The sequence below is a fragment of the Haliotis rubra genome, unplaced genomic scaffold, assembly GCF_003918875.1.
Source record: "Haliotis rubra isolate DU_JTF1 unplaced genomic scaffold, ASM391887v1 Scf1802, whole genome shotgun sequence".
Lineage (NCBI taxonomy): Eukaryota > Metazoa > Mollusca > Gastropoda > Lepetellida > Haliotidae > Haliotis > Haliotis rubra.
This window is the reverse complement of record NW_025765784.1, coordinates 80,765-95,067: the sequence shown is the minus strand read 5'-3', so window position 1 is coordinate 95,067 and position 14,303 is coordinate 80,765. Positions and strand designations below refer to the sequence as shown.

The 14,303-nt window shown below is 44.3% G+C and overlaps 1 protein-coding gene across 1 annotated transcript in view; it reads left to right on the top strand.

Annotated features, from left to right (window-relative positions):
- The first annotated feature begins 1,040 nt into the window (after positions 1-1,040).
- The window catches only part of LOC124273457, a 32,453-nt gene continuing 19,190 nt past the window's right edge, over positions 1,041-14,303 (top strand). Inside the window, exons 1-2 of the mRNA XM_046708734.1 lie at positions 1,041-1,424; positions 10,477-10,842. Of these exons, the coding sequence (XP_046564690.1) occupies positions 1,316-1,424; positions 10,477-10,842 (475 nt within the window). The 5' untranslated portion in view covers positions 1,041-1,315. The remainder of the gene's footprint in view (positions 1,425-10,476; positions 10,843-14,303) is intronic.

Below are 14,303 nucleotides of genomic sequence, written 5' to 3'. Positions count from 1 at the left end.
TTTATGTCGTTCACAGTTGAGACTGTTGATCTGCAGTCTTTCTGAAGGCATTTTCCACTACATCAATTCTCCCTTTTCCTCTTTTTTTTGGGCAAAAGTATCATCCACCACGAAAAGTAGGAAGAAACTTGAAGTCTAATTGTGCATTTGCCATAACCGAAGTAGTTGAAATGATGATGAAAACTGTCATTTCCAACATTCTTATAGAATTCAAGATGATGTAAGGAATTGAATAACTCACTACTGATGGATTGAGTGAACCAAATGTTCATTATATTAATCAAAGTCATTGAGTGGACTCGCTCACTTAATCCAAGTCATTGAGTGAAGTTACTCACTAACATGGATTCACTCACATATTGTTACATGTGTCTTATTTCGTTTCCTGAATCACCACATTTTACATTTTGTAGTAAACCAGTGTTTTAATCCCTTAAAAAACATCGTTGTCGCAACATCAAGGGATTTTTCCCTACACCAAAAGGTCTAACATACGGACTATATAGCTTCCGCAGTGTTTCTTCGACTATACAAAACAAAACGTTTACTTGCAACCTGTAACAGTTCTCGTTTACAAAATACTGGACTGTGGAACTAAAGTCACTAACGTTATGGTCAGTGTTGGAATAAGAATTGGATTTATTACAATCAGAAATGCTAGGGGAGAGCACAATTTCATAAAGCCCGTATGCCTCTTAATCGATCTTTACCGTTATTAGGAGTCGTACTGTTCGGAGTATTACTAAAGTCGCACCTCAAGGGAATTATTTAAGTGATTATGATTATGGATCATGGCCATCGTATGGTTTATAGCATAAAGGGTGAATGCAATAAACTGTATATCATGTTATGGTTACATTTAAGGACGGGTAATAAAACAAAAACACTGCTTGTGACGATGAAGGACCGATTACCTTTTCCGTAGGAAGGATAATCCGTCCTTCCCTGCCACTCGCGAATTATTGTTATCCCAAACATCTGCATATTCCCTATCTTTACTTTCGTAGGACTGTCAATATAAACAATATAGTTATCGTATACTCATAAATACTACTTTAAAACAAATTTCATTCTCAAACATACATGTTTATGCCTCCATGTAGGTGCAACAACGAAAAGTAAAGCATGCTATGGACAGAATGGTCTCCCATGCGCTCAGCATAACATCAGCTGCAGCAGCAACAAGAAGATCGCCATCTATGACGCCTACTACACCGACAATGTAGCGTGTACACTGGTAGGTATCTCTAACTGCGTCACCGTGATTCCGGACAATTTGACAGAACATGGATATCACAGGTTCAACAACAACGAGATGATGTCCCTCTACAAGAACTGTTCAACAGCGACTCGGTGTGTGTATCATGCTCCCCGACGGCTGCCTGGTCGTGCATTTTCTGTTGTGAAATATCACTGCATTGACAGTAAGTATGTTTTGATGTTTACGTATTCAGTCAAACCGGTTGGTTTCGATGAAAAGGTTATATTTTCCTCTAGCACGTGTTTTGTCACATATGGCACTGACATTGATATTAATTGCAAATTATGAGCTGACTGTTAGGGAAGCCTGAGAGCGTCAAAACGATAAATGAAGACAGAAAGCCAGTATGGAATTCAAAAGGGCGCAGTGAGGATGGCGAGGACGGGAAACCGCACCGAAGCATGGAAGCCCACACGGGCTAGCGAAGCATTTGCAGACCCGCACGGGTGTGCACAAGTTGGTCCGCCGTGTCATGGCAGCCCAACTGCTGGGAAAACTCAACACTCCCCCCGCGGAAGCAGCAGGTGGGAGCTTTGGGCTCCCGCTGTAACAGCGGGTACCGAGTATCCAGGTAGAGCAAGCAAGCAAGCTGTAATTTAGAGGTGCGGAGTCCCGCCGGTACCATGCCACACTGTACCAGTTTATTTACAACAGTGAAAAGATACAAAGAAACCGACCTGACAAGATCTTACCGCGCAAAGTCTTACTGGGTGGATACCGCCTGATTGGGTGAGGGGCACCGACTGCAAGCAAAAGCAAATTAAGAAACAAATGAAAGCAACATATAGTGATATAGATTTTCCATCGCATACGCACTCTTTCAACCATATTGCGATCAAACAAGTGAAAACGGGTAAGGTAACATTATTAATGATAACAAAATCATTGCGGAAGCGCTGTGAAAGGGATGGGGACGGGAGGGTGGAAACGGACTTTTATGCAGCAGGTAGCGTGAGCATGTGAAGTGCTATTAAAAGTGTGACGTAATGCCAGCGGATATTACGTGTCTCTAAGCTTAGCTGCACGTGAGGCAAGTTGGTGACGTAAGCGGAAGTGAATCCAAGCGCGGGAATAAGATGGTGGACGAAATCAAAACAATGGAGAGGTTAGAAATTGAACGAAATGGTAACACAGCCCATAACACCATTTAGCTAAATATTGCTAAATGTCATTATGAAACTGACTGTTAGGGAAGCCTGAGCGTCCAAACGATAAATGAAGACAGAAAGCCAGTATGGAATTCAAATGGGCGCAGTGAGGGATGGCGAGGACGGAAACCGCACCGAAGCATGGAAAAGCCACACGGGCTAGCAGAAGCATTGCAGACCCGCACGGGTGTGCACAAAGTTGATCCGCCGTGTCATGGCAGCCCAACTGCTGGGAAAACTCAACACTCCCCGCGGAAGCAGCAGGTGGGAGCTTTGGGCTCCCGCTGTAACAGCGGTACCGAGTATCAGGTAGAGCAAGCAAGCAAGCTGTAATTTAGAGGTGCGAGTCCCGCCGGTACCATACCAAACAGCCCCGCGCCACGGATGGGTGAGGGCTGCAGAAGCGGCGTGGCTGCGCCATCCACGCACTGCATAATGTGCTGCAGCGTATGCATGGTGTGTGTGTGCAGGGGGCAAGAGGGGAAGGAGGGGTGGTGTTGGGAAGAGACAAAGGAAGGGAGACGATGCGCAATACCAACAATTGCTAATGACATTTCAGAATGAAACAGGTTCTACGCCACACTCAGACAGATTCCAGCTTTGTGGCGGCCATCAGCAAATAATGAGTGGGTTTAGTCTTACGCCACACTCAGCGATATTCCAGCTATCTGGTGGCGGCCGGTAATTAATCGAGTCTGGGCCAGACAATCCCGTGATCCGAAGCATGTGCATCCGTCTGGGTACCCAATGGCATGGCTCAACCAAGTCAGCGAGCCTGACCCACTGAACCCGTTAGTCGCCACTTTCGACAAGCACGGGATACTAAAGGCACTTTCTATCCCGGATCTTCATGAGACCAGACAATCCTTCTGAAAGACAGTGCAACCACGATCTACACGCATGGCCTACGATGACGTGTGTCGGGCAAATGAGTGAGTGTAACCACCTGAACCTAGTAGTCGCCTCAAACAACAAGCATGGGTTACTGCATACAAACCGAACCTTGGTCTTAATTAGAAATAATTTCGTTAGCGCCTCGCTCAGCAATATTGCAGCTAACCTGAGGTAGTCCGTGCAACCTGTTATCGCTGATAATGGCAAGCACAGGCTAATACTAAAACCGGCCTGCGTCACGTAGGTGAGCTGAAATGATGTGACACAGAAATGACCATTTTTTGGTTAATGCCTGCACCGCGTGACGGGACACGTACACCGCAGGGAATTTAGGCGATAATCAATGGACAATTACGACATTAAGGCCTGATTTCAGGTAACAACCCGAACCCTAATAGTAGCCTCCAACGACAAGCATGGGTTACTGCATACAAACCGAACCTGGGACTAATTAGAAATAATTTCGTTAGCGCCTCGCTCAGCAATATTGCAGCTAAAATGAGATGGTCCAAGAGAAGAAGTATGGACCAGCGCCGCTATAGTCCTGCTACCTGCTATCGCCGATGATGGCAAGACAGGCTAATGCGAGGCTACTACTGAAACTGGCCTACATCACGTAGGTGAGCTGAAATGAATTTGACACAGAAATGACCATTTTTGGTTAATACCTGCACCGCGTGACGGACTCGCATACCGCGCCAGGAATTTAGGCGATAATCAATGGACAATTACGACATTAAGGCCTGATTTGGGGTAACCACCTGCACCTAATAGTAACCTCTAACAACAAGCATGGGTTACAGCATAAAGCCGAACCTGGGTCTTAATTAGAAATAATTTCGTTAGCCGCCTCGCTCAGCAATATTGCAGCTAACCTGAGGTGGTCCGTCGCGAAGAAATACGGACCAGTGCCGCTATAATCGAGCTACCTGTTATCGCTGATGATGGCAAGCACAGGCTAATGCAGGCTACTACTGAAACCGGCCTGCATCACGATGAGCTGAAATGAGGTGTCACAGAGATGACCATTTTGGTTAATGCCTGCACCGCGTGACGGACTCATACACTGCGGGAATTTAGGCGATAATCCATGAACAATTATGACATTACGGCCTGATTCAGGGAGTGAAAAGAAAACTTCGCATGCCCTGCCCGTTCAGATGAACCTTGTCTCTGGCACTGATGTGGGTGTCAGTGATGTCCGGGTGCCGAGCCACTTTCCCACCTAGTTCCCGGACGACATTGGCAACGCGCCTGTTGAGTTTGCGCCGCTTAATGTCGATGGCCCGCGGGTTCTGGGCCCCCCTCCATGCTAGCCTGGGCAGCATACATGACCATATGATGGTAGCTTTTGGGCACCTCAGATGCAGGTAAAGCAAGTCAAGGTATATAGCATCAAAAAGCGGCTTAGATGCGGTAGCGCAGAGGTCATTAGAACCCAAGTGGATGACCACGAATTTTGGCTGCGCCTCCTGTTCGATAAGCCTATCAATATAGGTCCTGAACTGGGCCCATCTCATCCCTCCTTTTACCAGCCACTTCCCACTGACTGGAAACTGCTGACCTGTCTCTGTATGGTGAAGGAGCCGGGCCAAGTAGCTAGACCCGATGAACCAGGCTGCATCTGAAACTCGTGGCGATAGTTGTGGGATTTTTGCATAACATTTGGCCTAACACATTTAAAGATCATAGGATGGATGGTATGCGGATGTATGTCTGGTAAGCCGCCGACTTCCAACGCCCCAGTTCCTGGATCTGTTGTGAACTGACGCCCTGTAATGCTGCTGTGGTGGCTGCCCCAATGCGAAATGAATGTGAGGAAGTACAAACTAGGGTTAATGGGCTCCGGGATTGACGCCAAAGCCTTTTTGAGCACCGCCTGAAACTGAAATTTTGTTAGTGGGGAGCTATCAAAATGAGTGAAAAAATACCCCGTACCAGTAGGTCTGATGCAGCGGAAACGCTGCACTGCTGCGACAGGACATAATGAGGAGTTCGGCAATGCCTGGATGGTGATGTATGCTCCCAGACCACCCTGATCTGTTTTGGAGCTCCGCAAATGTACCTGTATAGCTGATAAGTCACCTGCGACGGTTATATCTGAAAACAGGCAAGCTCTGTTAGTGCTGTCCCTTGCTGAGGCTGCTACCAGCTCGCCCACTCTGAAAAAACCAAAGAAAGTCAACAAATATGCAGCGGCAAACAGCGCTGCCTCGTAGGACTGGCTGCAGACCAAAGGCAAGGCACGAATGATCTCTGCAAGAAGGTGAGTTGTTATTGGTTGTCGGGTGTCCTGTCGATGAGACAATCTAGACATACCTGAAAGAGCTTTCTGAACAAGGAAGTGGTGTGACACATCGCACATATTATGCAATTTGTGGAGTGCTGCCAGCCCCGATACGTATGACCTGGCTGTGGCAGGCGACCTACCTGACACCGATAAATAAGCAATAAACTGTAGCCATTGGTCCAACGGTATAGGCCAAAGAGACGGTAAACCAAATGCAGCGCGGAATTGATCAAACGCTGTTTTGCCCGCCTGATAAGTGCGCCATGTACTTGGTGCCAATGATGAAGTGATGAGACGGTTAACCTCAGACATCAGATGTCCCACATGTCGTTGGGAGTGGGGGTTGGTACCTTGTCCGCATGAGGCGCTGCTGACCTGAATCGTGCCCACTGAAATCTCGAAAGAGAATCTGCTATAATGTTAGCGTGGGTGTCAATATATTTCGCTTTGAACAGAATGTTGTGTCTGAGACATAAAAGCACCAAGCATCTAAGGAGTGACATGACCCGTGGAGGCTTTGCTGTCTGACGGTTTATTATATGGACCACAGCCTGATTATCACAAAAGAACATTATCCGGCTGTTGGAGAGAACAGAGCCCCACAACTTAATGGCGAGAACGATAGGGAAAAGTTCGAGCATGGTTAAATCCTTCATCCATCCCTTTTCATGCCACTGTGCTGGCCAGCGGCCGTTAGTCCAATGGCCCTGAAAGTAAGCACCGAATCCCTGGCTGCTGGCTGCATCTGTAAAGAGTTGTGCCTCCTGCGAGTTTGACCATCGAGGGTGCAAGAATAAAGTGGTGCCATTATGACTAGCAAGAAATTGAAGCCATACTTTTAAGTCAGCCCGGATACCCTGTGTAATTCTGATTCTATGGTGCGGCTGAGAACACCCTTTTTGGGCATCGATGAGGCGCCGAATAAATGGCCGTCCCATGGGTATAGCCTTACAAACAAAGTTGAGTTTACCAACAATTGATTGTAAGTTGCGCAATGTCACTTTTTTTTGTTGTGTGCTGTCAAAATGTGATTGAGCTGTTGTGTCAGCTGTTCTACCTTATCCTGTGGCAGCCTAATTTCGCCTTTAGCTGTATCGATGGTTAAGCCCAAATATGTTAAGCATGTTGAAGGGTGAACTGTTTTGTCCGAGGCCACTGGAATGCCCAAGTGATTGAATAGCTGCAATGATGATGTGAGTAAATGCTCACAATTTTGGCTGGTTTGGTCAGCCAGGATGAAATCGTCAAGGTAGTGGCTAACATTGTTGCTGCTGGTGTATTTCCTAATAGCCCATTCCAAAAAGGTACTAAATTTTTCAAAAAGAGCACAAGAAATTGCGCAACCAAAAGGGAGGCATTTGTCAATGTAGAATTGGTGTTGAAAGTGCATGCCAAGGAGAAAGAATTGACTAGGTGATACAGGTAGAAGCCGAAAGGCTGATTTTATGTCAAATTTGGCCATGTATGCATTTTTACCTAAGGCTTGTACCATGGCGACTGCCTGGTCGAAGCTGTTATACTGTACTGTGCAGAATTCTTGCGGAATGAAATCATTGACTGACTGGCCTGATGGATAAGATAGGTGATGAATGAGGCGGAAGGCAGCCTCTGTGTTTGATGTGGATTGTGTTTTCTTGGGAACCAGGCCAAGTGGGGAAACTATAAGGGTCTGTAGAGGGGGTGACGAGAATGGTCCAGCAATGCGACCTGCTTCTATTTCCTTTGTCAGCTTATGCAAGATGATATGAGGATTAGCGTTAGCAGAAGATAAATTTCGTGCATCCCGTGGACCGGGTGGGCCTATATATTGTAAGCTGAAGCCTTGGTTAAAACCTGCCTGAAGTATAGTACTGTCATTTGAATTAATGTGTTGATAAGAAATTAGCCATGGGGTGAGGTTGCAGACTTTGATTGGTGAGGGTGCTAGTTCAAGATTGGCGTATGTTGCTGATGGGGTTACTGTTAGCATGCGCTGGAAATGTGCCATGTTTGGGCCTGGAGCCTTTATGCTGAAAGCAGCTACTGGCTCCGTGTCCCCTGCTGTCGCATGACTGGCACTTGTGCACATAGTTGCAGTTCTGCCTTCGGCAACCCTGCTTGTTGAAATCCCAACATACGGGTGCAGCAGTGTAGGCACGCTGGTTATGGTTCTGATTATTGCTAGGGGATCTGTTGGCAGATTGCGGGGGTTGACGCTGGTTGGGGAGCATTAACGCAAGCCACAGCTGGCCGTCAATGGTGCCCCAAGGCCGTGTAGGGTTACGCTCCATGCGTTGTCGGAATTGAATGTCGTACTGTGCCCAACAATCCCCCCCGAAGCGTGCTGCTGCCCCCCTTACCGTCTCCATGTATGCAAGCAAATGCTGCACAGTGTTCGTATCCTGGTGCTTTTCAACATAAATACTTATAAAGGTATTGAAAGCTGACGTCCACTGGCCTATGGTCAGAGGCCGTGAGGGTTGCTGCTTCGACCTAAATACCACCTGACCGGAGCTGTCCAGCTCCATAGAAAAATTAACGGCTTCCTGTGACGCCTCTTTTTGGGGTGGCAGCAATTGGCGCAGGTCTACGAATTCCCCCCTTATATATTTTGTCCCGTATAGACGCTCTAACATGGGAGCCAAGGTGCTCGGTTTGCACATGGAGCTGCTGGTAGCCGGCGTTGGGGGGAAAGGAACGCTGCTGGAGCGTATCGGGGTAGCCAGTGGGCTGGACAGTTGGCTGCAGATCTAGGTTATGACCAAGAGAGTGAACACGTGAATGAGCGGGATATGGAGCGCGTGGGGAGGGAGGTGAAACATCAGGGAGTAACACACCCGGCTGAATAAGTATACTATTGGCAGCATTAGTAAACGACCTACCTGTCTCTGTATCATCCCGGCTGGTCCCTGGAGCTGGCGCTGTGCTGACTGTCAGCGGCACCCTGGGGGGTGTTGTCACCTCGCAAATCCCGCGAAGCGCTCAAGCGAGCAGCTTTTGCTCTCCCCGACACAAGACGGTGATTCAGAGCTGATTTGCGCTTTGGAGGCATATTAAGTAGATGAGGGTCGAACTTCTGTAGAGCGGTGCAAATAAACGGACTTTTTATGCAGCAGGTAGCGTGAGCATGTGAAGTGCTATTAAAAAGTGTGACGTAATGCCGGCGGATATTACGTGTCTCTAAGCTTAGCTGCACGTGAGGCAAGTTGGTGACGTAAGCGGAAGTGAATCCAAGCGCGGGAATAAGATGGTGGACGAAATCAAAACAATGGAGAGGTTAGAAATTGGAACGAAATGGTAACGCAGCCCATAACACCATTTAGCTAAATATTGCTAAATGTCATTATGCAACAATCTGTGCACTGAATACTGAATCATACGCTTCCTAAAGTGTGTGTGATGATCCAATTCAAGGGTGTGTGAACAGTTCCTGATAAATTAGAAGCAGTGCCAGAAATAAAGGTGTTCACTTTGTGACTTCTTTCTTATTCTATAAAAATACGTGGCCGTAGGTTCGTATACCGGTCCTATATTAACACAAAAGTTATAAACGTCTCATACTTACACCGCGGGCTTCCGGCCTCATCAAGCCTACAATCCGTGATATAGCTGGGATCTTGTTCAATGTGTAGTTACACCAAACTCACTCACTCGCTCCATCACACCACAATAAATCTCGAGACAACTGAACGCACCAGAACGAGAACGTGTCAGGTTCTGTTATATTATTGAACTTTAGACGTCGGGAGGGAAAACAGTGCAGTCACAGATGCTTAAGTAATGGAAAGTTACTCGGATAAGTTTATGCCTTAATTATATTCTGACGACAATTTCACTTAGTATAATGTCGTTTGATGCATGTCATGTATTCTCTAAGTACAATCTTGTGTTCCGTTCTTAGTAACGTGTCACATCGTAGGAAACAAAATGGTATTTTATATCATATGTACGTCAATTGCACTTAAAAAAAAAAGAGAAAGAAAGAAATTACAACGTAAATGTACGAAAACAATGGTATCGGAGTATTTTCACCTGTCTTAGTTTTGATTTCTGGTAATTACACTTAACACGTCACAAATTAAGTTAAAACTCTCCGCACAGTGGTCAGATTCTGACACAGAATTCGACAAAATCCAATATGTAGTTATCATGAATATATGCTAAGAATGAAAAGAGTATTGCTTTCGAAAACATAAAATTGAGACAGTGGCCCATGGGCGAGAATATTTACGCTTCCTCAAAATTCATGTCTTGAATGTTGTAAATTAATGAAAATATATTGATAAGTATTGTGACACAACATTCAGCTCATTTTTAACTTCAGCTAACACACACACACACACACACACACACCACACACCACACACACACCGTTATATTGCTGGATTTTGCTGAAGGCGGCGTGAAACGTCACTCACTCACTCAGATTATTTAGAGATTATTTATTGTTAGAATATAACCCTGTCTGCAAAGTTATATACATCATATTTTGACACAATACATTCCCGTATGAAGGTGCAGACGTTTGGAATATCTAGCAAATATTATGTATGGTTTCCTTTGGCTCACGTAAGGGCTAGTTTGTACCTGGTTATGGTGCGAATGGTCCTAATACCACGGATCACGTTCAGCATAAATTTTCCGATTTTCGTAATCTTCTTTCATGAAATTAGTGTTGTGTATGAAGAAACAAAAGTCCCAAATGTATTTTAACAGAGGTTCTAAAGCACAGTTCTGCGTGAGCACAGGACCCAACAGCAATAATGAACACATTAAAAGGTGAAATCTCAATCATTTTTTAATTAATCGCCTCCTTGTATAATACCGAAGATGATTAGCATTTTTAGTCAAGGTTTCCAGGTTAATCTAAACGTATTCAATGACTAAAAGTATCAATGTTCCAGACGGTGATTCCTTAAACATCAGCGGGGGTTCTGCAGAGGGTTTAGGTCAAGTCTCCCTCATCCACAGAGACAAAGTGTTGCACAGTTCTACAATACAAAACAACACGTATGTGTGTAGCTTCAAGTCTAACCTCAATACTGAAAGCATATCAGTGTACGTCCTTGATGCGAGGTTGGGACAAGGAACTCCAGGGCAATGCTTATCACAGCTATCTGTCCTGCATGAGAGCTACATCTCAACAAGTAATTGTTCAACAGAGTTCCAACCGTTTGAGAGACTGGACGTAGCACTGGAATCCCTCCTACACATTTACTCCAAAGATATCCCAAGGCTGTCTTCGGGATTAATTTGGCTTCTGGTCAATGGTAAGAAAGTACAGGGACATCATGTATGCTGTTATATACACAGTGTATAAATGACTTCAGTGAATGTCATATAGTAATTATTGTACACAAACCGGAATATTTCATTTCCGTGAATGGTCACTATATTTTCGAGTACAATTCATTGGTCCTTACAGAATAAGATCATACCTGTCAAGGAGAATGCTCATTGGCCAGAAGAAAAGTTTCAGCGTGTTTGAGGCCGCACTGTACCATCCGCTGTTATTTTTCTCTCTTTTGTTGTTTTTTGTTGCTGTTTGGGGTTTTATTGAATTGCGATTAGAGTTATAGATGTTTAGCTATATCATAACCAACCTATATGTTACAAACAACTTGTTATGTTATTTTCAGCATCAGAACCCTTTAATGTGACGTGTGAAACTGTGGAACAGACGACCATTGGTAGGCAACCACTACATATTTCCATTCTATTTTGCCCATGTATCCCTTCTTGTATGATCCAGTGTCCTTGTAATTGTTGTATCAGAGCTAAGCCACCGTGTGTCTCTGATCAAACAGGTACAATCACCGTGACAACACTCAACCATGTTTCCTTTACAGGTTACAGCATATTATCAGGTTTGATTCTTGTTCAAATTTTGGTTTCGATAGCACGCATCACCAAGTGTGAGAGCTTGACTATCCTATTCCGTGGGTCACCTCTTATGACAAGCATAAGTTGCTGAAGAACGATTGTAACGTGTTCCTTCAAGCGTAATATCATCAGGTGATGCAAAATGGATACGTTTATAGTAGTGCAGTGATACTTGGGCGGACTAAAGCATGAAACTTTGCAAAGTGCTGGGGAATATCATGATAAAACATAATTTTCGGGGGTGCCCTGTATTTTGGGCCCATTCCGAAAAAATCCAAGATGGAATTCAAGATGGCCTCCAAAAATAAAGGATTTCCCGTTCTAACACTATATGACTTTCCCCCTCTGGATTATAGCAGAAAAACTTACACAGTGCAAGGGAACATCATGTTAAAACATATTTTTGGGCCCGATCTTTGGGGCCCATTTTAAGAAAAATTCAATTTGGCGTCCAAGATGGCCACCAGAAATCAAGGATTTCCAATTCTGTCACAATGTGACTTTTCTCCGCTGGATTATAACAGACAACCTTGTACAGCGCTGGGGAACATCATGATAAAACATACTTTGGGGGGGCCTATTTTCCCAAAAAATCCAAGACGGACGCCAAAATCTAAGAGTTCTAAAGTCCACCCAAAATGGTCGCCAACAATCTTCATTTGTTGCAGTATGTTAGATATATTCGTCGTTCAAAGGGCTATTTCGAATACTTTCCAGAAATCTAACAAACAAGATGTATGTTTAGTAGAAAATAAATTTGCATCATTCAATAAGAGAAACGTTACTGTTTTGATCTGTCACATGACATCATTTAAACATCGATTTCTGTGATTCTCCTTTAACAGTTCTCATTGCAGTTACAGAGCGATGTGCATAGAAGTTGAGAAGATTTACAAATGCACTTCTTTGCGCATAGAAGATGAAACTTGCAGCCACATTTGATAATGTTGTTGATAATGGTACCAGCGGAAAACCTATTTCAATAGACACTATTTCAAGCTCTTCCAAACCTACACTTCCAGGCAGTTACTGTATAGTTCCTGCAGTAGCCTGCAATGTGGAGAGAGAGTTAATGTGCCTGGAACACATCATCAAGTCGAGGACAACATCACCAAAGCTAAAGAAGACTCTTGGATCAAGCACTGCATTGACCATCATGCTAAAGAACATTTGGAAAAGGATGAGTTTATAGGCCTGGTGCATTTCATGCTTCTCGTCAATCCCAGGAACAGGTTGCAGCAAGAATAATTTCTCTCCGTCCTCTCTTTAAGGACAAAGCAACAAGTCTAGCGTCAAGACCGTCACAGAACAATGCAATCCAGGACAACTCCCAGTCATGGCTGTAGACCACTTTTTGCGCTGACAAAGTCCATTTTCAATGGAGATGGACTAATGTGACTAGACGTGTACACTATCATGCTTGGAGGTCTTCACATTGAAATAGCTTTATGGAACATGGTTGGAGACTTGTTGGAAGATTCTGGTGGACTTCAGCAACTAACAGAAGCGGGTATTGCCTCAAGTGGAACAGCTGAATGTTTCATTTCGGCGTCTCATTTTACAAAGACATGCTCATCTGTACGTCGAGGTAATGGAACAACTTGTCCCTTAATTTATTTGCTCTTGATCACACCAACTATGCACGCTGGCTGCCTGTTCACATCAGAGATATGAAAGCCCTTCCTGTTGACAGAAGAGCGTACCTCAGAGAGGTTGGGTTTTCCCCAAAACATCACACACATCTTCTGCCATGCTTTTTAGATCAAGCTCATGACAGATTTTCTGCCATGCTTTCGGATCAAGCTCATGAACAAAACAGCACAGTTGTAAAACACTCAGGTGGTGCAGTTGGATTAACAGAAACTGTTGCCTTAACTAGATGGACAATATCTGGACCAGAACAAGCATGAATTATGCAAGAGTTTGAGATGCAAGATGACAAGATGGATACAAGAAGCAATTAAAGATTTTGCTACACAGCAGACATTTAAGACTCAAGTCAACAACTTATGTCAAGAAAACTCACCTCCTTTTCTCAAGCGACCACAAACAAAACCTCAGTCTAAATCAAGCAGCAAACATTTATTGGCAGGTACGTCAATCTGATTTAAATAAATTCTTTTCTCATGAAAACCACCGGTGGCCACCATCCGTTTGACTGTCGAGACAACACGCAAAAAGCGAAGAAAAGCAGTAGCAGAAAGGTTTCCCGTGATACTAGACTACCTGTGATCTTCGCTTCTTTTCTAAAAGAATCAAAGGGCAAAGAAGAACTCTTTGCATTCTTAACAGATGGTATGGCAGAGTTTGTTCGACTTAATCATGGTCACATTCCACCACTGGCTTGTTAAAACAACGAAAAAAGGCAATATTTTAGATTATTTCCATCGGTCGAAGTGAGAGGCAGGTGCTGTAAATTCTAGCAAACTACGGCAAATTGTAATAACTGGTGCGATAGATTGTAATAACATCTCTGATTCCTTCTAATTTCCAAAGAAAGTCGAATTCTAGTGTTTGTTCGACTTAATCATGGTCACATTTCACCACTGGCATGTTAAAAGAACGAAAAAAAGCCAAACAATGGAATTCGACTTTATTTGGAAATGAGAAGGAATCAGATATGTTACTACATTTTACCGCGCTTGTTATTACAATTTGCCGCAGTTTGTTAGAATTTACGGCACCTGTGTCTCAGTTCGAATGATGGAAATAGCCTAAACTATTTCCCTTTTTTTCATACATTTAACATCCCATTGATGGGATCTGACCATAATGAAGCCAAACGAACAATGGAATTCGACTTTCTTTGGAAATGAGAAGGAAACAGAGATGTTATTACATTTTACCA